The following is a 25,508-nucleotide window of genomic DNA, read 5'->3' on the forward strand; positions in this document are numbered from 1 at the left end:
CCTGGACGTGGAGTTTCCACGCTACGAGATCTGCCTGCCAGGTGGCGGATCCCGCGTTGCATTCTGAGAGTTAGAGGACTGAGCTCTGAGTCCTCTACCCCATGCCGTACTCGCCCTGGTGATTATAACGGCAGTTAATACAAATCCTATTTATCTGTGATCCTAGCCCAAGGCGTCACTCCAGAAAACGTCTTTACATTAGTGCCTTTGAAATACATTGGATAAAATAATACTTCCTCCAAAGAGTCATGAAGCCCCCTATCCCTGGTTACCATCCGCCTTCTCTGACCGGTAGATGCCAGGAAGGAGCTCAGTCTCTACGAGTTGCACCGGCTTGATGCCACCGGTCACACAGGCAGAGACGACAAAGCCCTTTACTGCTGAGTGTTTTCCTCCCTGCTGACTTCCTCTTGTTCTTTCTTCTACTTCAAATTCCCAGGGGGGAAAAAACTTAATAAGACACCGAAGCAAAGGTGATGGCAAGACAGTAATATTCAGATTTTATTTGTATGTGGATTTAAATATACTCATATATTTAAACATACCTACTTAACTACCAATAGGCAGGGATGGTAAGTACCTATAATTCAATCTTCTCAGATTTAAAATGCGTTGAGCTTAAAATTTAAGGACCTCAAAGTTCTAAACCAAACATAAAGACAGTATCAACATAAAAAGTATACACAGAGGCAATGAAACCAGCTCCTAATCATCTTTGTTGCCATCATTCAATGAGTTAAATATAAGAAAACACTCATGGCAAGTTTCCTTTTCTTTCTTATCACCCCGACTCTAACCAGAGTCTGAAACTGCACTTTTCAAATATGGACCTGGTGAAAATCAAGCAGAAACTCAAAGACGAGACAGAGCCCGTGGATGAAGGATAAAAATCTAAGTGTAGGAGAAGACCTGACACCTCCCAAAAGCACAGCTCATGTGATGACGGCGCCACAGGCCGTCTCGCAGGCCTGCCTGACCTTGAACTTTTGGAGAGACGTTAAAGAGAAGGCGAGAGTCAGAGCGACGGGGACCCAGGAAGGAACCCAGCCTCTAAGCACACGGCCCCGATCGGATGGAAAAGGACCCTTGAAGGAAATTGGATGAAGATGAAAGGATGGAAAAGAGCAAGGATATGAATGAACTGTACTGAAAGCACCATCCCGAGGGAAAACCCCAGCTTCAACAGCTTCCTGGACTGGGAGGGATTGTTGCAGAAGGATTTCACTGAACTCACCAAAAAAAAGGAAAAAACTATCCTGACATAAGAATTTTTAGCAAGGACACTTAAAAGTTTTAGAACCCAACAAACTTTGCATTTTATTTTACTCATGACTGTGGTTACAAAGACCATCTTTAAAAATAAACAAATTAAAATTTATTTTAACGAGTATCTTCAGAGATGCTACAGGCTGGGGGTTAAGAACACTAGTGCCAAGTTGCCTGGGTTGAAATTTCTGGCTATGTGATCTCAGGCAAGTTATTTACCCTCTCGTGCCTCAGTTTTCCCAATCTGATCAATGGAAGTATTAATGGTGCTTGCTTCCTAGGAGCATTGTGAGATTCAAATGAGTGTTTAAACCCAGTGAGTGATATCTAAGTGTTGACTTATATAATTAATTTATTTAACAAATATTTATTAACCTCCTACTAACGTAAAATATGGAACTGAAAGCTCTGTGATGAGGTATTGGGAGTCGGTGACAGAGAGGTGAATAAGCTACATTTCCCACCCCCGAAGGATGTAACAGGGAAGGGCTGACGGAATCAGCCCAAACATGCAAAGGCGCCCATGAAAAGGGAGCAGGTAGCAAATAATACTAGGAAATAATTACTAACTTTCTTAGGTGTGGGAAGGGTAACGTAGATGCCAAGGAGAATGTCCTTACTCTCAGAAACGCTAACTGATTTATTTGGGGATGAAGGTCGTGACATCTGTAACTGACCCTCAAGTCAGTTTGCCAAAAACCAAACTATATATGTAAATACATACATATAAAGCAAACATGCCAAAATGTAAATCTCTGGAGGAAAAAAATAGAAAGAAAAGGAGGTGGGCAGGGATCAAGGGCTGGCTGAGAATTCTGGAACGTAGTGTGGACTTGAACCACTTTCAAACTTGTTTCTACAGCGCGGCTGATATCAGCGGGCTCTCGGAGACACAGGCTTTTCTGTAAGTGCCAGGTGCCCTATAAATATTAGCCTCTACAACAAGCACCCGAAGAACAGGTCAGTGGGAGGGGCTGCTTTAAAAACGCTGGCTGCTAAGAGGCTTCGAAACATTGCAAGGACACCCTCAGAATTATAACTGAAGCGTCTTTCCCTGGTCAGTCTTCAGTAAAGGGACGCCTCTGAATGAAAGTCTTCATACAAAGACTTGCTGGGAAATCCATCTCCATCCTTCGCATTCCAGATGGTCACATTTTCTCGAGGCTTTGTCTAGACAACACGCAGGAACTGACGGGCTACTGGATAAAGGAGAAGGTCCCCAGACAACTCCACTGATACCCAGGTTTAAATGACGATCTATAGACCAGCGTCTCTGTGCACAGACTTGGCCTAGACGTCCGCAGTCACTTCCAGACTCATAGCAACTGCCCAGCCGCTGTCTCCAATTGAACGTCACACTCAACAGGTCCAAAACAGAACCCTTCTCCTCCACATAGCTTTTTCTCCACGAATGGCACAACCAACCATAAAGTAACAGAAGCCCTGAGCTGGCTTTCCCTCACCCACCCCCAGCCATCCCCAGGTCCCTCCGTTTTCCCTCTCAAGTTCTCCCAAATCCAGCAGCTTCTCTCCTTTTCAAATTCTGCCTTCTCTCCCTAGCAGTCAATGTCTGTTTCCCAGACTTCTACCGCAGTCCCCCAGGCCTCCCTCCTTTTTCCCACTCTCGTCTCTCTCCCAACTACTTTCCACGTTGCTCCGGAATGAAGATTACAAATGCCTGTTTAAATGTATCAATGGTTTCATAATAATCAATACTAGGAAAACAATAATGATAAGGTGGCTAATATTCCCTGAGCACTTAGCCAGGCACCGTGCTAAGCACTTTATCTAAGCAGCTTCTCATTTCATTTAGCCGCATGGACCCTAGGAAGTGGCAGTTATCATCGCCCCAATTTTACCAGGTAAAAAACTGAGGCACAGAGAAGTGTGAACTCACTTGCCCATGGCACAGAGCTGGTAAGCGAGAGGCAGAACAGGCTCGGAACCCCAGCCTCTGCCCTCTCCGCGGCCCCCGGGATGAAGAGGACATGCCCCAACCCTGCCCACAAAGCCCAGTGAAGCCCTGAGGACTCAGCCCTGGCCGCCCGCCTTCTTCCCCGCTCCCTTTGCTCCTCGGTGACGCCCTCATCTTCGCCTTCCTCCTCCCTCTCCTCACTCAGGGTCTCTGTACATGGGCATCTCCCCCAGGTCCCCAAGGCTAAGCAGATCCTTGTCATACGTCTTCAAGGCACCTGTTCCTGCTTGTCACTGCAGACTTACTTGTGTCCGTATCACAGGAGGGGCCATCTCAGCTTTGCTGACCCTGCAGCCTCGCACCCAGCCCATGCTTGGCAAATCTTTATTAACTAGAAAAATGGAGTGTAAGTGAAAACAAAACTCCTGGGCTCTCGTTCAAGGGCCACCTTTTACCACCAGTGTGATTTTGTGTAAGTCGCGACCTCTCAGAGCCTCTGGGGCCACATTTAACTTTCTGGTAGCAATAAAAATCATGCTAATAAAGCACTCCGGAGTTTTCAAAGATCTTTCCCCAAACTCCCATTCGATCCCAGAATGGCCCTGCGAGGAACCCAGGGCACCATCACTCACATTCAGTAAAGGAAAAGGAGGACTAGGTTGGGGAAGGGAATTAATGATTCACCAACAGTCAATCAGCAGATGACCACGAAGCCTGCCCCTGACTGTAAGCACAGCCTAGACTCAAAGTTAGGTGGCAACTGACTAAGCCAGGGTGCGGCAAAGCTGCGAGAGACTGTCACGTGCTCTGTACGCAGAAAGTGATGGCTGTTGCTGGATCGATCATCCACCTGCCAGTGTTTCCAGTTTTCCCATTTGTTTCCCAAGCGAAGATCATCCAGCGCATATAACACCATCGTCATGGTAACCACGTGCCTCAGAAGCACACCCAGCTGAGGGGATAACCACAGCCACAGCCACCCACTCCTGCCCCTGCCCAGGCGAGAAGCCAGGACACGGAAGCCACCTCTTTAGTCGCTGCTCAGGCTTCCAAATATGAGGACGAGGCACTGCCGACGGCAGCTTGGGTTACCTGGGAGGTCAGTGGCCTTTTACCATCACCCATCCCTGGTTGCCGCCAGCCTCTCAGCCGGGGAGGGGCAGTTTAGGTAATTCTGAGTACAGAGATGCTTCCTTCCGCACCCGACTGCACACTTCATCTCTGCAGAGGGTGTCATGCTACTCTGTGTGGTTGTCAGTGTCACTTCCGTGGATCAGGGGCACATGTGCTGGTTTTAATATCATATTATTCTTACAATATTAAAGGTTTAAAGTAATCTCTTCCACAACGTCCCTCCAAGAACAAATGGGAACAAAGCTTCCTCCAAATACAAAATTATTCTTTGAACGCCAGCTCCATAGCTGTGATTATCTGCCTGCTTCTTCAGATGAAACTATTTGAACAGTAAGACTTTTTTTAAAAATAAAAGTAGCTCTAAAGACGTAGCTTTCCAGGTGACTGGAAGTCTCAAAGATGTTATAAAAGTAATTTAAAAATAAAAGCAGGTGAATTTTATGTTGAAAAATTTTTTAATGTAAACTGGTATCAAAAACCAAATGCATAATTAAAAAAATAGGAATCCTAACAAGTGAAATTCACCATTAGAAAAAAATTCCATTTTATTACAGTTACTCGTTTTCAATATATAAGTGAAAATCACAGAAATTTCTGATTATGCCTAATAGACATAATTTCCAAGCTATTCTAGCACAGAGCTTAAAAAAGGACCATCTTATATTTGGTTTTATAAATGGAACAAAATAAGAAGTTCTCTTGAGTAGAGTTTTTCAGATAATTGAAGTACAAAGCTCATCAAATTAGATTATGATTTAAAATGGAAGTTATTCCTGGGGTAATAATATTTACCTTCAGGACACTGGCAGGTGAATCCGCTGAGATTAGAAATGCACGTTGCTCCGTTTCTGCATGGGTCTAGGATACAGTAGTCAATCTTGGATTGGCAGAGCTCTCCAGTATAACCTGAATAAAACAAGGTAGACATTTATAAACTATTTCATTCCAAAAGTGTGATGAACCATCCCATAAATTGATGGAGCCAGCTGGTAGCCATCCAATAAAGCCAGCAGCCTTAAGCTAGTCTCTCAGATGCTCCTTGATCTAATTCGGTTTTGCAACCAGAAACAATCATACTCATTCAGAATCATAGTTCAAAAGTCATTTGCTCTGCAAAAATCTTCATTACAAAGAAAGACTATTTTTTCAGCACTAGCTCTGCCTTCTATTTTGGAAAATCAGAACCCTCAGAAGCTGGGACTGAACACCACCATCCCTCTTACAGTTTCCTTCTGACATAAGGAGAAACAGATTCTGCAAAGTCCCACTTGACCACCGAGATGATGGCACTTTCCCAAGGTCATCGCAGTACCTATTAAAAAAAAAATACTAGGAAAATTGCTAGGTAGGTATTATAATTTTTTAACTTATAATATTTGAGAGCTAGAAGGCACTTCTGTGTTCACCCCATGCCTTATCCCTTCATTTGAAAGATAAACAGACTGAGACACATATAATACCAAGCACGTTAATATATTCATTTTAATTCTAATTTGAAGCGCAAACCCAGCTCAGGAAATTGTCTCTGTGAAGCACGCCTCCAGTGGTGATTTCTCTGGGCAACAACATGGCCCCATATGCGTGAAGAGGAATTAAGGACTTGAATCTCTCAGAATGCCTGTGCAGCCAAGAAGCTTTAAATAAATTCCAAATATTTGGTTAGCTTTGAAAACAAAGCCCTCCAGAAAGGCAAGTTTAAGAAGCAGCACGCAATTATGGTTTTCACTTTAAAGTGGAAAATGATTATGAAAGAAAATTTGGAAAACACAGGACGTAAAACAGAAAGAGAAAAAAGTTGCCCTTAGTTATACTGAGTGACAGTATTATTAACACTTTGGAGATCAGTCCTATCAGAAATATTTATGCACAGATATTTCCTACAAAATTATAATCATACTGTAACATTTTATATCTTTCCAGGATGAACATAAAGTACATAAAAACTTGTCTTTCTGAATTACTAGTTTTGAAAGACTGTTATTAGCACTTGTATTTGAGATTTGCAAAAATAAATCGATGATGTTAGGAGAGAGATGATTTGCCTGAACTTCAATGACAGGCCAAACCAGTCTAAGTTACAGACTGAATGGGAGGGCACTTGTCTGCAATCCCCATCTTCCTTACGTGCTTCAGAACAGTCCAGGGGACTCTACTGAATTCATGAGTGTGACCAGAAGAGAAAGATAATCGTGTAACCTAAAAATCCCAACACCGGGACAAAATACTATTTCAAAATTCAGAACAGAGTATCTTAATATGATAATATTATGTTAAGAACATATTTGTAAATAAAATCTCTAATTGCAGAATTAGTAACATTTTGTCCATGTAATTTCCTCCAGCCCCTTCATATTTTCCCTGGGATGGTATCAAAAAGCAAAATTTCATTTCACCTATAAAGACCTCATTATATATTCCTAACTAAAGAAGATTTTTGGAAAGATCGCTTTTAATGGCCCCTTAATTAATGTCTGGTCCTGTTTATAAATTTAATTGAACACTATATATTTATTAATGTCAACAATTTATCTTTAAGAACCATGCTGTCTGATAATACACAAATCTTCTCATACCTTTAATTTATTATCTAATAGATCTAATACTAAATTAAACCTCTAAGCAAAGTGATCTTCAGTGCTGTTGAATGCTTTAATATCATACACAAGTTCAGAAAGATTTCAGTCAAAAAGGATAATCCACGTTTGCAATGCGTGGGTGTTTGGGATTGTCATGATGGTTTGGGGGTCGCACTGGCATTCAGTGGTGGAGATGCTGAGCCCTGCACGTGCCTAAGATGGTCCAGAATGACACAGTTTTCTCACTCGAATGCCAGCAGTCCCCTCCAATGAGGAACAGCGCCAGTCAGGATCAGTCACTGTATCATTGCTTTTGGTTCCTGAGCTTTCAAAGCACTGCATTAAAGATTTTTAAAATGCGGTGCGACTGTCATTTAGACTTTCCTAAAAATGCACAGTCGTGACAAACTTCATTCTGATTCCCAAATGACCAAATGACAGAAGTCTACACCTAACTACAGAGGCCAGTGTCAGTAACCGTCTACATTCCTTCCCTTCTAGCTGGCAATACAGCCCCTCCTTATAACTGAACCATAGGCACTCATGGATCACCTTCCAAATTATTGTCACGACCATACGGCACCTTTCATACTATCTGGTTCTAAGCATCATTGCCTCCCACCAAGATGCAAGCAATAATTCCCCAGCCCATCTCTTTATCACTACATTTGATTTTTCACAATCCATTCTACATGGGAGTAACCAGAGAGATCTTTATAAGACATAATTTATATCCTATTACTTTTATATTTAAAACTTCCAGTGGCTTCCCCAGAAGCTTGGACGGAAACTCAAACACTCTACCCCATGGCTAAAAAGCACCACATAACCTGGCTCCTACGCCCACATCTTCCGACTCTCCCCACTGACCACCATGCAGCAGCACCCCCAGCCCCGCCCCGGGTCAGGTCTCATTCTGTTCCCAAATTCACCAAGCTCCTTCTCACCGCCTTTAGCATTGTTTTCATGCTGTGGTCTCAGGACCACACAAGGACAGGAGAGACCACTGTATGAAACAAAAGCAGTTAAATGATTCTGCCCTAGAAAGAGAAGAATGGCTCAAATTTTAAACTGTTGTGTAACAGGGAAACTGCTAATACCATATGCTATCACTTATATGTGGACTCTAAAAAAAGGACACAAGTGAACTTATTTCAAAACAGAGACAGACTCACAGACATAGAAAACAAACTTCTGGTTACCAGTGGGGAAGACGGGGTGGAGAGGGATAAACTGGGAGTTTGGGATTTGCAGGTACTAATTACTATATATAAAATAGATAAACAGCAAAGTCTTACTGTATAGCACAGGGAACTATATAATACTATGTAACAGCCAATAACAAAAAAGAATATGAAAAGGAATATATATATATATATTATATATATATATATATAAAACTGAATCACTATGTTGTATACCAGAAATTAACACAGCATTGTAAATCGACTATACTTCAATTTTAAAAAAAAAATAGAGACACTACTGAGAAGAAAGTTAGTAACTAACTTTGGGAGAAGGGAAGAATGAGTGGAGATGGATATACCATGGAATTTCATCTGTAAAATCAGGAGATAAAAACAGGAAAGGTTAAAAAATGAATTGCAGAAAGGGGACGAGGATTTAATAGAAGAGCATTAAAGTCACCCCTACAACCAGTTGGGGAGATGTAAAAATGTCTTCAGGGAACTAAAGAAATGGGAAATCCAACTAAATAGAGAAGGAAGTTGGTTATAACCCTAGTGAGGGTTACAGATAAAATCAGAACAATTAGGTCAAGATGCTTCTTGAACCCCCGGGTTGTGCATTGTGAAATCAGCCCCATATCCAGAGTCCAGACCACAGTTTACCATAATTGGAGACAGGAAGGAAGAGGATGGCCCCTCTGTGCTCACTACTGACAAGAGAATCACCCTGGATGCCCAGGTCTTGTAAGACACTTGAAAATCTCTCTCCCAGAAACAACCTTGGTCGTCTGAGCTCCAAATCTAATTCATTTGGGCCAAGAACTGCAATTAGCTAGGGGTAATAAAGCTTCTCCCTCAGTGGAATGAGTCTTTTAACCCAGAAAGAGATAGAGCCAAATATGGAGATGATGATGTGGTGACAGAGATCAGAGCCCTGGGACGGCCACTTGGTGCCTGGCATAGGCTGATCTGAGCATGCTGGTGTGCAAAGACAGTGTCACAATGGGGAAAATGTGGTGCATGAGAGCATCCATCAGCCTTGGGATTTCAATTAAAATATTTAGTTGAGTAATTGATTTTTTTGATGAATGTCAGTTGAAAGACAGGGATAAGGAATATGAAAACAAATATATGTATGTAAATGCATGACTGGAACACTGTAATGTATACCAGAAATGGATACCTTGTAACTGACTATACTTCAATTAAAAAAAAAAGAAGAAAGAAGGATAAGGCAGCACACATTGAGAAGTTTAATGGGGCTTAAGGATCATTATAATTTATAAATTTAATTCTTGCAAGGGAACAAACACAAAAGAAAATTTAGATAGTCTTCCTGTGCATAAAAGCCAATCTAGGACATCACATACCTCAGCCCTGGCATCTCATCACCACTTTTCACGGGCTGTTCCCTCTGACCCTGCACCCTTCCACAGCTGCCCCCTCTCATTAGTCACGTCTCCACTCAGAAATCATCTACTCAGATCTTGTACCTCTCACCCCCTTTTATGCTTCATCTTAGCACTTATCTCTACTTGACAACACACACTTGTTACCTCCCCACCTAGAAGGCGGCCCCATGGGAGCAGGGCTTTATCCCTGGAGTCTCCTGTTGCCCCCATCCTGATGCAGAGTGGGGGGCAGCTTCTGCCTGCTCCACCACATCATATTCATCATTACCTCAAATTATGTTCTTTTTTGGTTCCCTTTCAAGAATATAAACTCCCTGAGCTCCAGGACTTTGCCTTGTTAACCACCGGATCCTTAACACTCAGACATTCCCGGCACAAATGAATCAACTTACTTAAAGCTTTTGTCTTAAAGCCAACTATACCTTTCAGGTTAGACTGAGGTTCTTCCTAGGCAGTAATACCCAGAACAGCACGGGCAAAATGTGCTAGTTACTCTTCTTCCTAATGCACATTAAAATAAATATGAATCTCAAAAATGCACTATCTAAAATCACTGTGTGCTCTGTAACGGTCCATACTTCCAGTTTTGGAAACCAAAATGGCGCCATTGCCCCGCTGATGGGCCCCCCTCCCCAGCCAGACTGGGAGGGGTGGAGCTCTGCTGACCCTCTTCTGAACTTCAGTCTAGCTTCTCTAGCTAGCATTCAGCAAATTCAACAGGTCCCTGCGATATGGCATCAGCAGATATGAAACATAACTCCTTTCTCCCACCAAAGCCTCTATCCAAGTTCAATTCCTTGAGTCAGTGGTTCTCCACCAGGTGACTCTCTACACAGGAAACATCTGCCAATGTCTGGAGACACTGTTTATTGTCACATCCCTGGGGACGCTACTGGCATCTAGTGGCCAGAAGCCAGAGATGCTTCTAAACATCCTACAAGACACAAGACAATCCCCTGCAACAAAGAATGATCCAGCCCCAAGTGTCCCTGATGTCACAGCTGAGAAATCCCAGTTTAGGTCAATGAGACCTTGGTCCTTCAGACTAAAAGCCCTTGCTTTTATCTCAATGCCTCTTACCTGACCTTAGACATCCATCCTTCACAAAACAGGGAAATAGCACCTTCAAAACATTCTAAAACTTCAAAGTCCTTAGGAATATTTATAACTTCTAGCAAGTCAAAGACCATTTTAAAATAAATTATTTGACTCCGAAGACTTTAAGGTACTGAGGAATTTACAATTGGGATAGGCAAGGCCGAAGTAAAATCACTGGTTCAAAAACAGATGCTACGGGAAATGCTGATCTCTTGGGGAATCAGAGGTTTTATTGTTTCTGGAGAACAGTCTCACATGACAAAAAAGCTGTAAGTTGTGCCTTGGGATATGTATATGATAAGGATGTCTTTCAAGGGCATGAGGGACAATCGAGAGAGTTCTAAACCGAGGCTCCGTGCTTTTAAAGGAGTCTGAGCACGAGAAATGCTGTTAGATGAAATGCAGTGCACGTGCCCGTGATAGAAGCCCGCCAGATGGGGACAATGACTAGATGGCTTTAAGGAAAAGCATTGAACCAAATCATCCATACAAGGGTGTGTTACCGGGTTAGATTCGGCCTAACATAGACTGGGAGTATTTCATTTTAGAGTTTTTTGAATCTAAGTACAACATATAATTAAAACTTATCGCTATACGTAAAGAGAAAAATAGCGACTTTTCCCCGTGAATATCAGAACGGTTTGGGGAAAACTAAGTCCTAGCAGTGTTTTTCAACAGCCAGCAATATAACAAAAAAAAAAAAAAAAAAACCACACCCCTTAGCACCCCCCAGATCATTATGCACTGGCTGTTCTCCTCAAATGAAGAAAAACCTTCCAGAATTCAGTGCAAATTACGTGAGGCACAAAGGAAGTTGGCCAAATGAGTCCGACTATTAAAAACAAGGCAATAGATCCATTGTTTTTCCAAATACTCTTCTCTGCAACCACTGTTTTGGGGTAGGAGCCTTACTTTATAATTTCTCCACCGAAATAAAAAGATTCTTCTGCGGTCACTTTGACTCTGTGAGGCAGAATCTAATGGTTTCTTTGGAGAGCTGTCCTGAAAGCTACCAAGGTGGGAAGTGTGGTGAGAGCTATTTTTAACGCTCCTGGTCTTTTAATAGCCTGGCCTGTGCAGCGAGGAGGAGCTGCCGGATGTGTACTGAAAGCCTAATGCCTTAGTTCTTGCCCTGGGGGGGATCAGCCGGGCCAGGGCCACAGCTGCCACTGCAGAGATGAAGTGCCTAATATTAGCAAGCAGAAGCAAGCAATAAATAGCAGGGATCTGTGCACCACCAATCTCAGAGGCATCCAATTTCTAAGTCGGAAAGCAGAAATTATTTAACAGAAAAAAACCACTAAGATCTGCTGGCAGGGGAAGAACAAACACACCTGAACAAATGCAAGCGTGATTTAAAACCCAAAGGTACAGAAAGGAAGGCAGGGGAGGGTCATCTGTGAAAGGTGATCAATAAGATATAATTAAGATGGGAATAGGCGACAGAAAGAAAAGCAGGAAAGGAAGCTGGCATTCAGCAGACGCAGAAGAATTAACCTCAGTGTTAGGGGAAGAAAGCAACCACATCTACTCAGCAGGTAGGCAAGAGGCACAGTGGAAAGGACGGTGGTTCGGAGAGTCAGAGGTCGCGGATCGTGACACAATGATCAGCCGAGTGACAGCATCAGAGGACTGACTTGGATCTTCATCCCTCTCGTGAATGAAATGGGGATAATGATCACACCTGGCTTGCAGGACAGTCGTACAGAGAGGGAGCCACCCCGAACAGCAGGAGCCATCTCTACCAAGTGCACCCTTGAACCCCCAAAGCCTTCATTGTGTGGGGCTCAATATAGCGAATGACTAACTTAGGGATTTTATCATTGACAAGCACTGTGCCAATATTGTTTGGTCTCTCAGTCTTTAACCGGCAGTTGAGAGCAGTGGTTCTCCAAGTGTGGTCCCCCGACCAGCGGCAGCAGCAGCACCTGGGAACTGGACCACAAGGGCAAGTTCACCAGCAGCATCCCAGACCAACAGGAGCAGAGACTGTGGGTGGGGCCCAGCAATGCGAGTTTTAAGAAGCCCTCCAGGTGATTCTGGTACAAGATCCATGCTCAAGTTTGAGAGCCACTGATCTGGAAAACTAGTGGCAGTTTTTTTAAATATCAAATATTAACATGATTCACTTAAGAATTATGCATCTGATGCAGGTCACAAAGGAAAAAGATCAGAGAGTGAAAGTCAAATATTCTGTCATATTCAAAAGCCCTTACTGACTGCACTGTTGACACATGCTTTTTTCTTCTCATGAGTGGGAGCCCCTAGGCCCAATTATTGTCGCTGTCATTGCATTGTTTCCAGATCTGTGTCCCTTTTCTTTAAGAGCATATGTTGGTGATTTTTGTCACCAGCCCCTAGTACAGTCGGATGACATAGGTACTCATTAGAAAGTAATGAATGACTGTGTAAGCACCAAGCATTGCTATTTTTCAAATAATTCCTTTCATTCCACTTTCCTAGAATCCAAATAAGAAATTGAGATATTGACACTGGTCAGACTATATCATAGACACCTATGTCTCCTAATTTAGTGATTACAAAAAGGGAGAGAGTTCCAGAAAGATTCTCATTAAGGATGTTCTGAGGACTCCCCTGAGAAATTGAAATCAAAAGGGAGAAAACATTAAATTAATTAAAATTGTATAACACGGGGCAGACAAGTTAGGGGACTGACTTGAAGATATTTATGGGTTGCATTCTAAGTTTGCGCACTAACTCAAAAGATAGAGGAGGTATTCACTCGTTCATTCAGAAAGAATTTGGGGGGAGTGAAAATTCACAAATGGGGAATCAAAAAGGTGTTTAGAACCACTTCCTGCCTGTAGGGAGCTTATACTCCAGGGGAGGAGAGAAAACCGTTCATAGGAAACACACAGCGGGAACAAAGCAGGGAAATGGCACTGAGGCGGGCACGTTGGGGTGACAGTGACGAGGCTGGACTGACTGGAGCGTGGGGGCAGGAAGGCTGGGCTGGGGCCGGGCGGGACGGGCCTCAGATCCGCGCGCGGAGGGGCGGGGGTCGGCAGCATGGCCTCTTCACAGGTGTCTGCACAGAGCGCAGACGTGCTGCAGGAGCACTGTAGGCTGGTCCCTTCTTGTTCTCATTTGCTTTCATCTGGGGGGCAGCTTAAGTCTGTCCTCCTTTCTCCCTGGGAACAGGGGCTCCGGTCTGGACACAGTGAGAGAACTCCAGAGGGACAGGCAAAATAGGGGGCGGGAGGCGCAGGCAGAGCCTCCCTCCGGGGAATAACGAAGAGATTGCAAGCGGGGATCTGTCTCACCCGTCTTCCCCTTGCTGGGGCTCACAGGCTGCAAATCCCTGCTCGTTATGAATCACCGTTCTGTGCCAGTGGACGCACGCGTGTGCAGATATGTGCATACGTGTGTGAGTGTGCATGTGTATGTATATATATGTTTGTGTGTGTGTGTTCTCTTTTGGGGGGTAATTAGGTTTAATTAGGCTTGTTTGCTTTTAAATTAACTAATTTATTTATTTTAATGGAGGTACTGGGGATTGAACCCAGAACCTCGTGGACTGAGCTATATCCACTCCCTCCATACCATGTGTTTTCTTTAACCTTATAAGGGAAACACCATTATTCCACTTCACAGACAAGAAAGCTTGGGCTCCGAGGAACAAGGAGTTAAACCCAGGATTACAGACTCCAAACCCCACCCTGGTTACTTCTGTATCTTTTCTCGCCTCTTCATGAGGCCTGTTTGGAAAGACTGTGAGAGGCAGGCCAGACTTAGGGCAGGGAACTGGGCAGGGAGTGGCCAGCTTGGCTGGGCTCTCCTGGGTCTTAGCAGAGGAGGAAAAGATGTCCTGAGGGTCCCACGTGGTCCAACTTGGCTCCCCAGAGAGGAAGACCACAGAAGGAGCTGAGGCCAAATCTCTGGCCAGACGACGTAGCGGAAAGGCTCTGTGCAGGGCATCGACTCCGGGCTCGACAGTAAAAACCACGATAAGATCAGCTGACATTTGTCAAGCGACTTCTGTGTGCCAGGCACCTTTCTAAGCACGCCATGGGCATCACTTACTCGGTCTTCACAACCACCCCTGGACTGTGATGCTGTGGATTCCGTCACCCATCCTGACTTGCAGAGAGAAAGCTGAGACCCAGTGAGATTAACTTCCCCGAAGTCACACAGAGAATGAGTAGTGGGAACAGGCTTTGCCCTCAAGCCCGGCTGGGCTCTGGTCCCAGGCTTCTGGAAAATTGAGCTGCAGCTGAAAGCAAGACAGCTCGGATCGCGGAGAGGGCGGACAGGCTTATCGCAACCACTCAGGGACCAGGTGACAGCGCTGGAATCGGGGCACTGGTGATGGAAGAGGAAGCAGTGGGCACGGACAGATGGAGAATCATCGTAAACAGAGCCGACCTGGTGACCATCCAGAAATAAACAAGATGGGGGAGTCAGGAGTCAGGACTGAGCTTCCAGCCTGAGAGATGAGGGCACCACTGATAAAACTGCAGCCACTGAAAAGAGCTGGCTTGAAAGCACATGTGGGGGGCAGACGGAGAGGACTGAGGCAGGCAGAGCATCACGCCGAGCCCAGTGAAAGTGCTGAAGCTGAGGGGACCGGCCAGGCTGGAAGGAAGGGTCAGGAAGCCATCCCCTTAGCGATGACAGCTCAGAATGGGTGACTGTTGCCCAGGCGGGGGGAAGCAGCCGAAGAGGGGCAAGAACTGAGCTCTAGAGATAAAACCAGGAAAGGAAGGCGGGAGGAGGGCGGGAGAGGTCCCAGGAGAATGGACACGGGGCAGTGTTCTGTAAGCCAGGTGAGAAAGGCTTCTAGAGAGATGAGGACTAAGAAAGAGCCCTGGAAATTAGTGAGAGGGACACCATTGATGAGCCATGAGAAGCAGTTTCATGATACAAAGAGAAAGAAAGTTTAAGTGAGTGGGTAGAAAATTATGATTGGATATAGTGCGGCAGTGATGGAGCAGGGGAGGGAGGGGGAGGGAGGGGAGGCAAGAAAGTGGAGCAGCAGCAAGGACCTATTAAATCCCTGCTTGTCTGCGGGACCGGTTTTAAGTTGAAACCTCGAATCCTTGCAGATGAGAAGCCAGGAAGGGAATGGGGGAGGGGAAGGGATGGTAGAGAGAAGACAGAAACACTTGGAAGCATGAGATCCAGGAGGAGGAGAGATGAATGAGCAGCACTGTTCACAACAGCCAAAAAGGCGGAAACGATCACCATTCCAGCAATGGATGAGGAATAAACAAAATGCAGCGAATCCGTGGAAGGGAATATTACTCAGGCATAAAAAGGGATGGAGGACTGACACATGCTATGATATGGATGAGCCTTGAAAACATGACACTGAAGGAAAGCATCCAGTCACAAAAGGCCACATATTGTATCTTTCAACTTGTACCATACGTCCAGAATAGGCGAATCCATAGAGACAGAAAGGAGACCAGAGGTCACCTAGGCTTGTGGGGGGAGGCTGGGGGGGCAGGTCTGTGGCAGGAACAGAGGGCTATAGCTGAAGGGGAAAGGGCTGCCTTTGGGTGATGAACACATTCTAAAATAGACTGTGTGTTAACACAACTTTGTGAATATATTTTCTATGAAAACATTGAATTGTGCACTGCAATGGTATGTGGATTATATTTCAATAAAACTGCTATTTTTAAAACAGTTTTGTAGGGACAGACTAGGAGTTTGAGATTTATAGATACTGACAGGTATATACAGAATAGATAAACAAGTTTATACTGTATAGCACGGGAAATATATTCAAGATCTTGTAGTAGCTCTTGGTGAAAAAGAATATGAAAACAAATACACATCTATTCATGCAGACTGAAAAACTGTGCTGTGCACCAGAAATTGACATAACATTGTAAACTGACTATAAATCAACTAAAATAAAAAAATAAAATAAAAAAACAGTTTTGGCATCATCCACAACTCCCCTCTCCGACTCATACCTCACACTCAATCTGCCAACAAGTGCCATCACCCATCCCTTCAAATACATCCTGAACCCAAGCTTCTCACCACTTCCGGTACCATGGTGCTCAAGCCGTCACTGTCTCCTGCCTGGTTTCCCAGTGTTCCTTCACCAGGTGTATTCTTCACCAGGTTCCAGAGTGATCCTTTCAAACAGGCAATCAGATGGCTGCCCCAGTTCACATCCTCCAGTGACTTTCTGTCACTTTCAGAATAAAATCCCTGTCCTTCCCCCATGGCCTGGTCCAGCTCCTTTCCCAGCACCGAGTCTCATCACTGGTTCTCTTAGGCCCTGTGCTCTTCAAACACTCCAGGCATACTCATGCCACAGGACCTTTGCATGTGCTATACCCTCTGCCGGGAATGCTAATCCCCCTGTCAATCACGCTGGTCACAAGCTCATTTTATTCAGGTCTCGACACAAGTACTTCCCTTTCAAATAGACCTTATTACCTCATCACTGTGTCTACATCGTTCTCCCATTACCTCTTCTCTGTGTTTTATTTCTCTTCACCGCACCTGTCACTACCTGACCCTTTCCCTAGACCACACACACAGACGCACAAACCAAGGGACACACATGTGTGTACCGCCGACTCATGTCCTCACTAACGCACCACTTGCCTGAGCACAGGGTCTTTGCTATTTCACAGCTGTGTTCTCAGCACCTAGAAAGCACCTGGCACATAGTGGATATTCAGCAAATAACTGTCGAATGAATGAGTGACCCTCACAATAGCCCTGAATTTAAAGATGAGGAAACCCGCAAGTGACAAATGCTGGAGAGGCTGTGGAGGAAAGGGAACCCTCCTGCTCTGCTGGTGGGAATGCAGCTTGGTGCAGCCACTGTGGAGGACAGTAGGGAGATCCCTTAAAAAACTAAAAACAGAATTACCATGGGATCCAGCAATCCCACTCCTGGGCATATATCTGGAGGAAATTCTAATTTGAAAAGATACATGCACCCTAATGTTCACAGCAGCACTATGTACAATAGCCAAGAATGGAAGCCACCTAAATGTCCACTGACAGATGACTGGGTAAAGAAGTTGTGGTATATATACAAAATGGAATACTCCTCAGCCATAAAAAAGAATGAAACCATGCCATTTGCAGCAACACGGATGGACCTGGGGATGGTCATTCTAAGTGAAGCCAGAAAGAGAAAGAAAAATACCACATAACATCACTTAGATGTGGATTCTTAAAAAATGAGACAAATGAACTTATTTACAAAACAGAAACAGATTTACAGACATAGAAAACAAATTTATGGTTACCAAAGGGGAAGGAGGGGAGGAGGGATAAACTGGGAGTTCAAGATTTGCAGGTGCTACTATACATAAAACAGACAAACAGCAAGGTCCTACTGAATAGCACAGGGAACTACATTCAGTACCTTGTAATAGTCTATAATGAAAAATAGGAAAAGGAGTGTATGTATATGTGTGTGTGTGACTGAATCACTATGCTGTGCACCAGAAACTCCTGCAACACTGTAAACCAACTATACTTCAATAAAAAAAAAAAAGTAAATAAAGGCGAGGACACTCAAGAGCAGAGAGGGCCAGAGAGCCACGGGAGGTCCCACAGCTGCGAAGGGGGCGGGGCTGGAATGAAAGCCCTAAGTCCACCTGCCAACGGGCTTACTCCTTGAGCTGAGTGAGGCTGGGTGAGACGACTCAGCAAATTCTACTCGGGGTTTGTGTCCAGGGGGAGCTGACCTGTTTGTAACTCACAACTCAAAGGCACCGCGATGCTGATCTGAGCAACACTCAGTGTTTCGAAGGGTAAAACTGGGACAGGAACGCACGCTACCTTCCCCTTGCCTCGGAAATGATGAGTTTTAGGGAAAAAAAGGCTGAAATCGCCCATTAGTCGTCACAACGAAGAACTCTGAAGTTGAGCGGTGCTTTGTACGACGCTAATGATGTTTTGGCAGTGGTGGCTCTGAACGTGTCACAGCTATTCTTTTCAGGAAAAGTAATAGCTCCTCTGAGGCAAAGTTACATTCTCAAAATTAGAAGGTTTTTTATCAAATAAATCCTAATTAAAGAAGCTCTACTCCATGTCTACTACGAGCAAGGCACAGGGCATGGCACTGACTGCGGATGGAGAAACACAGGGGAGCGTAAGGGAGCAGTCTCTTTACTGAGCACCTACTGTGTGCCAGGGCTTGGTGCTGGAGATACGTGTGGGCAGAGCAGGAGCGTGTGTTCTCATTTACTGCTCATAGCCAGCCGTGACGAGGGTTGTTGCCATCTCCCTGCAGAGTCAAAGCAGCAGGCCCAGAGAGGTTGTCACTTCCCCCAAGGAGCCCAGCTAGAAAATAGTAAGGATGGAAGCAAGATTCAGACTGCTGGCCCCAGAGGCTGTGGCCGAGTGGGATGGGCAGCGGTCTAGACTCTGGCCCTCAGGGCTCGGGTAGCCTCAGACAACAAGTAGGGTCTCAAGAAGTTCATTCTGAGCCAGACAGTACGATACCGGGGTGACGGGAGATAGCCCACGTTTAAGTTCTAACTGTGGGAGACGTATGGCTGTAACCAGGGCCTTCTGACTCCAGGGCCTGCACTCTTCAACTGCATGTTGTCATTTTAAAAAAATAAAACAAAAGAGAGCTTCCTCGTTCTTTTCCTCCCGTTAATTGTGTCACTAATCTTGTCTTCAGCATCGTCTATATTTCTCTTCATTCTCACATCCCACCCGTATTCTGTCTGCCTTGTTACTGCCAACCAAGGTCACTTGGGGAAGCTTCTAGACTACATGAAAACCAAGCGGCTGTGACTCTCCACACAGGGCGTTGCCCTTCAGAGTGTTTGGTAACTTCTAGCCACCATCCCTCGCTTCTGTCCCTGAATGTAGTCTTGCAGAGAGACCTCAAACTTCTAAGATGTCCGTATCACATCAGTGTAAAAGGGAGGCCACCGATGGCTTGGACAAACCTGTTACCAAAATCAACAGCCTCCTCTTAGATTCTCATGCAGTATTTGGTGCAATTGACAATCCTTTTCTTTTTGAAAGTTTTGCAAAAAAGTTTCAAGAAAATATCAATCACAACTTGATAAAAATTTCCCCCCAAAACATAAATTTGATTAACTGTAATCTATAATTCAAGCTATATTATACACACATACATATGACACTGATCCATGTTTTGCTATTTAAAAAATCATCTCGTGCTTTCAGGAAACTGTAATAAAAATCAACATGAAAAGTAGAACAGAGAGATTATTATTTAATTGATTCAACATCCAACCTGCCATAGTCATACATCTCTGGATTACCAATGACTCAAAAATTCTCTTTGTACTGGCATTTGAAGTAGAAATTAAAGGAAAAATATCAAAATACTAGCAAATTTGGAGTGGAAGCTTCTTTGCTGAAAATAACATTTTTGCTTACCAAGAAATGTTCTCTTCTCAAGAGACACAAGCGTTATGTCAAGACAACATCTCTGTGAAGAGACCTTGTTGGAAGTTTTTGTTCTCTGGTGACAAGAACCTGGTTTGAATTAATTCATTCATAAAACGCGATTACTCTCCTGCTCAGACTTGCAAAGTGAGAGCACAGCAGGATACGTTTTCCAAAGGAAACACATACGCTTCCCGCTGTCTGAGTTCTTACACACCTACTGGAGCATCAGAGGTCAATGAATTGATGTTAACTAAACTATTAATAGTTTTTTTTTGGCAAAGGAAATGTCATTTTCCTACAGAAACATAAGATTTTGTCAAGGACATTCAGAACTAAATTAAGTAGAAAACATCTCATTTCAAGCAACCAGTCTCTGTTTTGGGACAAAGCTGCATAATATTTCTTCTCTTAAGAACAGTCAAAAGTTGAAATAATGACATGGTCTTGAATCATGTATCTGGACCAGTGTGACTGGCACCCACAGAAAAGGGGTCTAATAAGATGATAAGAACATGGGCTTGGGAGGCAGGCAGAGGACCTGGGTTCAAATCCCATCTCCCAACAGATATTGGCATGTGCGCCTGGCCTGGCGAAGACCACATCAATGTTCACCACACTGACTCCTCTTCCCGGGCACGGCCTCGAGGGGCTGAGTGACCGAATTCTGGCAAACGGCACATGGTGGAAGTGATTCAAGACACTTTCAAGCTCTGCTCTCAGAGCAACAAACGAGATGCTCCAGGGCCCTGAGTTACCACCTGCAGGGCAGGTGTTTCATCAGAATGACAAAGCAGAAATTCACCTTTTCTTGGAAGCCAAACTGAGCTGTGGGGATTGATGTGATACTGCAGGACAGAATGTCGCTCTAATATTCTTGGCAAGTTACAAAATTCCCTGGGCCTCGGATTTCTCATCTACGAAATCGGTATAACTAAGAGTGCTTAGCTCGGAGACTGTTCTGACAGCAGCCTTGGAGAGCGCTCAGCACAGCCCTGGCTCATGGTTAACACTGGACAAGCACCAGCTATTGGTGTGCGCGTGTGCGTGTGCATGTGCTATAGTAAAAAGCTGGCTGGGAGACAGAGCCAGATGCTAAACGGGGAGGTGGGGTTATTCCCACAGGACGAGGGAACTGACAAGGTAGAAACCAACTTAAGAGAAGCGCAGGAACAAGCTGGAAGGTAGCTGAGCAGAGAGAGAGTCAGGGTACCAGGCTTCCTAAATCTCTTTCACATCTGCCGGGGATTTGCTCTAGAGCATGAGGAAGGATGGAGGCGACGGGGGAGGGAATCCCACGGCCCCCGCTCTCTGAAAGGCCAACGAAGCAGCTGCTGGGAGTCCGGGAGACCCTGACAAAGGCAGGATGGCCGAGAGATCCCAGCTGACGCGAGGCCACATTTGGAGAAAGCAGAAGATGAGACAGGTAACGAGAGAGCTACAGACTCAAGGAGAGCAGAAAAGATTCTAAACAGCCACCGTGGTTCCACAGCTGCTTTACATTCCTATTAAACAAGAAAGACTTTCCTTTATGTGGTGGGGTTTTCTCCCTCTAAGCAAACTCGATGTTATGCAGGAACCTCAGAAAACAGCACAACGTAAATGTCAGTGGAGATGATGTAAAGTTGCCTCAACTACGACTGGTGCACAAAGGTATCTACATCTAATTTACAAAGGTTGGCCATTATAGATAAACACAGAATTTAAAAAATGTTTCTGCTGTATAACACAGAGAACTATGTTCAGTATCTTGCAATAGCCTTGAATGAAAAAGAATATGAAAACGAACATAGGTATGTATGTGCATGATGGGGACACTGTGCCGTACACCAGAAATTGACACATTGTAACTGATGGTACTTCAATCAAAAAAAAAATAATAAAAATAAAAATAAAGTAAAATAACACTGTATGGGTTTCTACCCTGCCAGCACCTTGATCTCAGACTTCCAGCCTCCAGAATTGTAAGAAGATGAATTTCTGTTTTTAAGCCACCCCATCTGTGGTAGTGTGTTTTGGCAGGTTTAACAGACTAATACAATCTGCAATGTGTAGAAAAAAATAAAATAATAAAACTGTATGCTATTTCATGAAAACTGGGGAGTTTAAAATCTATGATATTTAGGAAATAGGAAAACTGTTAGAAAGCAGTTTATTAGAACAATAACATCTTACAAATGTGGTGTTATAAAATAGTTTTGTTGTTTTAATAGAAGAAATAAAACATGAACTTTCTGCAAATCGAGATCCATTTGCCGTCTCTTGGCTTGCAGCACAATTCCAGTGAAATTACTGGAAATCGCCAAACTGTCCGAGTCAAGTAGAATTACCAAAATTCATATTCTTAGAATGCAACCCTCTGGCCCTGAAGCCAACTGAGAGTCAAAGTACTATTTTTATTGATCTTGTTGATATTAGAAGAGCCAAGGAGAATCTTACATGTCTATATGTGCTACCTAGAAATACCTAGAAAAAGCCATGATAGGCTACAGAAGCTGTTAAACTATCTTAGGTGATAAGGTGAAATTTTTCTCCCTACTAATAAGCAAAAACTAATTAGCAGTATTTATTTCTAGAAATTTCAGATCAGTGGTTAAGCTCTAACAGTGCAGAAATGCCTGAAAAAATGAGAATAAACACAATTAAAAATGCATGAAGTATCCAGTCATTCCAAATGCTAGCAGTAGCTTTCCAAAGAGTGGGGCACAGAATAAAGGTTCATATACTATGTATTTATAGAAATAGTCTTTTTAAAAAAGAAGAAAAAGTTATAGTATAAGCTAAAATGAGATCCCTATTTCAAACCATATATACAAAAATCAAATTCATATTAATTAAATAGTATGGTATAAAGCAAAAATTTTAAATGCTTAGTAGAAAATATAGATGAATAACTTTTAGATCTTTAGGCAGAGAAATATTTCTTAAAGAGGATACACAATGTATTAAGTAAAGTCTGCAAAATATAATAATAATGTCCAAAAGAATGAATTCCAACCACACAGATGAATCCTAGCAATATGGTATTAAGTGAAAAAAGTAAGCACTAGAGAATTGCATGCATGATACCATTTTTATAAATTTGAAAACAATTAAAGTATAAATAAAAAATTCTACAAAAACACATAATATTAAAATCATGGGAGGGAGGGTATAGCTCAAGTGGTAGAGAGCATGCTTAGTATGCAAGAGGTCCTGGGTTCAATCCCCAGCACCTCCTCTAAAAATAAATAAGTAAACCTAATTATCTCCCCTTCCAAAAAATAAAAATAAAATCATATAAAAAGGAAGACAAGGGACAGATCAACTCAAGATTCCAAGTGACTTAACTTTAGGTGGGGAAGGGAGGGTGACGGATGAGCTGATGGGGAGTCTGGGGTTAGTTATCAGGTCTAACTCCTGGTTTTGCTGGTGTTTCACCAGTGATTACTGCAAAATAAAACAGTGAAGTAAGTATGTAAAAGCATGCTATGGACAAGGTGGGAGAGTGTCACAAAATAAGCATGAGGGTCATTCCAATTCTGCGCATGTGAGTTCCCTTAAAAAATGGAGAAATCTCCTCTGAGAAGAGACCTGCAAACACATCAAACCGAAATCATTCCAGTCCAAAGAGTGGCAAGCCCCACCTCCAGCCCTGATTGAGACTGTTTATACAAGGATCTTTATTCATCAGAGCATTACTTAGAAAAGAGAAATTGCAAAACCTTAAAGATCCATCAATAGAGGAATGGTTTAAAACATCAGGCCATGTTCATAATCTTTCATTAATTCATCTTATCAACACACTGACTGAACGTCCAGGACTCATCAGACACCGTGGGATACACGGTTGGACCGAATTGATTCAGGCCCCGCTCTCACAGGGTTAACTCTGGTGAGGAAGACGGGAATCAAAGAACCACACGTGTACGTGTCCCCTGAAGACAGATGCGGGCTGGGAAGGAAAGGAATGCATGGCTATAAATGAGGAAAAGAGAAGGAGACCTAGCTTGAAGCATTTAGCTGAGACATCCCAAGGAAAGGGGCATTTAACGATGCCCAAAATAGAAGCCTGGCAGTAGTTAACCAGGCCAAAGGGAGGCAGCAGGGAGAGCTGCCCAGGCACAAAGCAGAGAAGGGGTCCCTGCAGCAGGAGGGGGCTCTGGGAGCCAGGGAGGTGAAAGGCCCAGGTGGCTGGTCCCAGAGCAACGTGGACAGTGCGGGGAGATGGGGCGAGAAAGGTGGGCGTGCGACAGATCACGGAGGAGAATGAGGCTGAGGATTTTGCTCTCCACCCCAAAAGCAATGGGAAGAGCGGAATTACGTGAGAAAGCAAAACACGAGATCTGCACTGAAAACCCATCACCAGCCGCCACGCGGAGCATAGGGAGTCTGGGGACACTGACAGAACGAACGCCGGTGCTCACTTTGGCGTGGTCACCGGATCTAGTGCGCAGCACAGTCAAGAGCAGGTGGAGGAAGAGGGCGAGGTTATCTCAGGAGCACAATCAAGGGGCAGAGGCAGCCGGCCTAGGGGTAGTGGCAGTGGGGCTGCAGGGAAGGTGCTGGACCTAAGAAGTCTTCAGGTGGTAAAACGGAGGGCACCTGGAGGCAGAGAGGATGTGGACAGAGAGAGAGGCGGGCACCTAGCTGGGCTGATGTCTTGTAGAAAGAGACGGAGCACCGGAGGCCAAGCTGTGTGGAGCCGGGGCCATGATGAGCTCAGTTTTGGAATGACTGACTCAGCTGAGGGTGGCCTGGAACACCTAAATGGAGATGCCAGATGGCAGTAGTGTGACCTGGAGATACAAATGTAGGAGACACGCTCTATAGGTACTCACACGGAAGGATGTTTGTGATCTACTGAAAACAGTAAGTTGTAGAACAGCACGTATCCTGTAATCACTTTTTTAAAAACATATAGTGAATACTTAATCATCTGATCTGCAGAAGAAATAGATATACTCATGTAGAAATACACACACACACACACACAGGAAAAAATAACACCAAACCATTAACCTACCCTTATGATTTTATGAGTTTGGGTTAGGAGATGAGTGAGGGACTTCCACTTTTTTGTTTATGAATTTCTGCATTGATGGGCCTGGTTTCTTACAACAAGCACTATTAATCACCCCCATGCCCCCTTCACTCCATCCCTCTCTCTGTCCCCAGCTCCTGCCCCATCCAGACGCTGGCAACGGGATGAGATGGAAAAGGAAAAGATGTTGTCAATTTTGCACGGCATTGATAATAAAAAAGGAGTCATCTGGTGTTTGTTTTTAAGCTGCCTCAAAACAGCTGCATCAAAATGTTCACGGGTAAAACGCCATTCTTGCTCCCTGAGGGTTTGTAACCGAGCTGGCTGAGCAGCAAGCCAGTAAGATGATTGCCAGAGAATACAAGCCTGTGGGCACATTGCCCACGGCACTCTCCTGAGAGTCACTCTCTGTGCTCCGAGGATTTCAAAGTCTTGTGCAGGATCCACGCACCCCCTATACTAACCAAGGAACATGCAAGGCTTGTGCAGGACCGTGGTCCAAGAACTTGGGCTACTGAA

The 25,508-nt window shown here is 44.1% G+C and overlaps 1 protein-coding gene across 3 annotated transcripts in view; it reads right to left on the reverse strand.

The window, feature by feature from the left end:
- The window catches only part of DNER (delta/notch like EGF repeat containing), a 263,556-nt gene that overhangs the window by 70,959 nt on the left and 167,089 nt on the right, over positions 1 to 25,508 (reverse strand). For all 3 annotated transcript variants that reach the window (XM_072961804.1, XM_072961805.1, XM_072961806.1), the window contains exon 7: positions 5,108 to 5,221. In XM_072961804.1, coding sequence (XP_072817905.1) covers positions 5,108 to 5,221 — 114 coding nt within the window. The remainder of the gene's footprint in view (positions 1 to 5,107; positions 5,222 to 25,508) is intronic.

Source organism: Vicugna pacos, chromosome 5 (genome assembly GCF_048564905.1).
Source record: "Vicugna pacos chromosome 5, VicPac4, whole genome shotgun sequence".
In the NCBI taxonomy this organism is placed as follows: Eukaryota; Metazoa; Chordata; class Mammalia; order Artiodactyla; family Camelidae; genus Vicugna; species Vicugna pacos.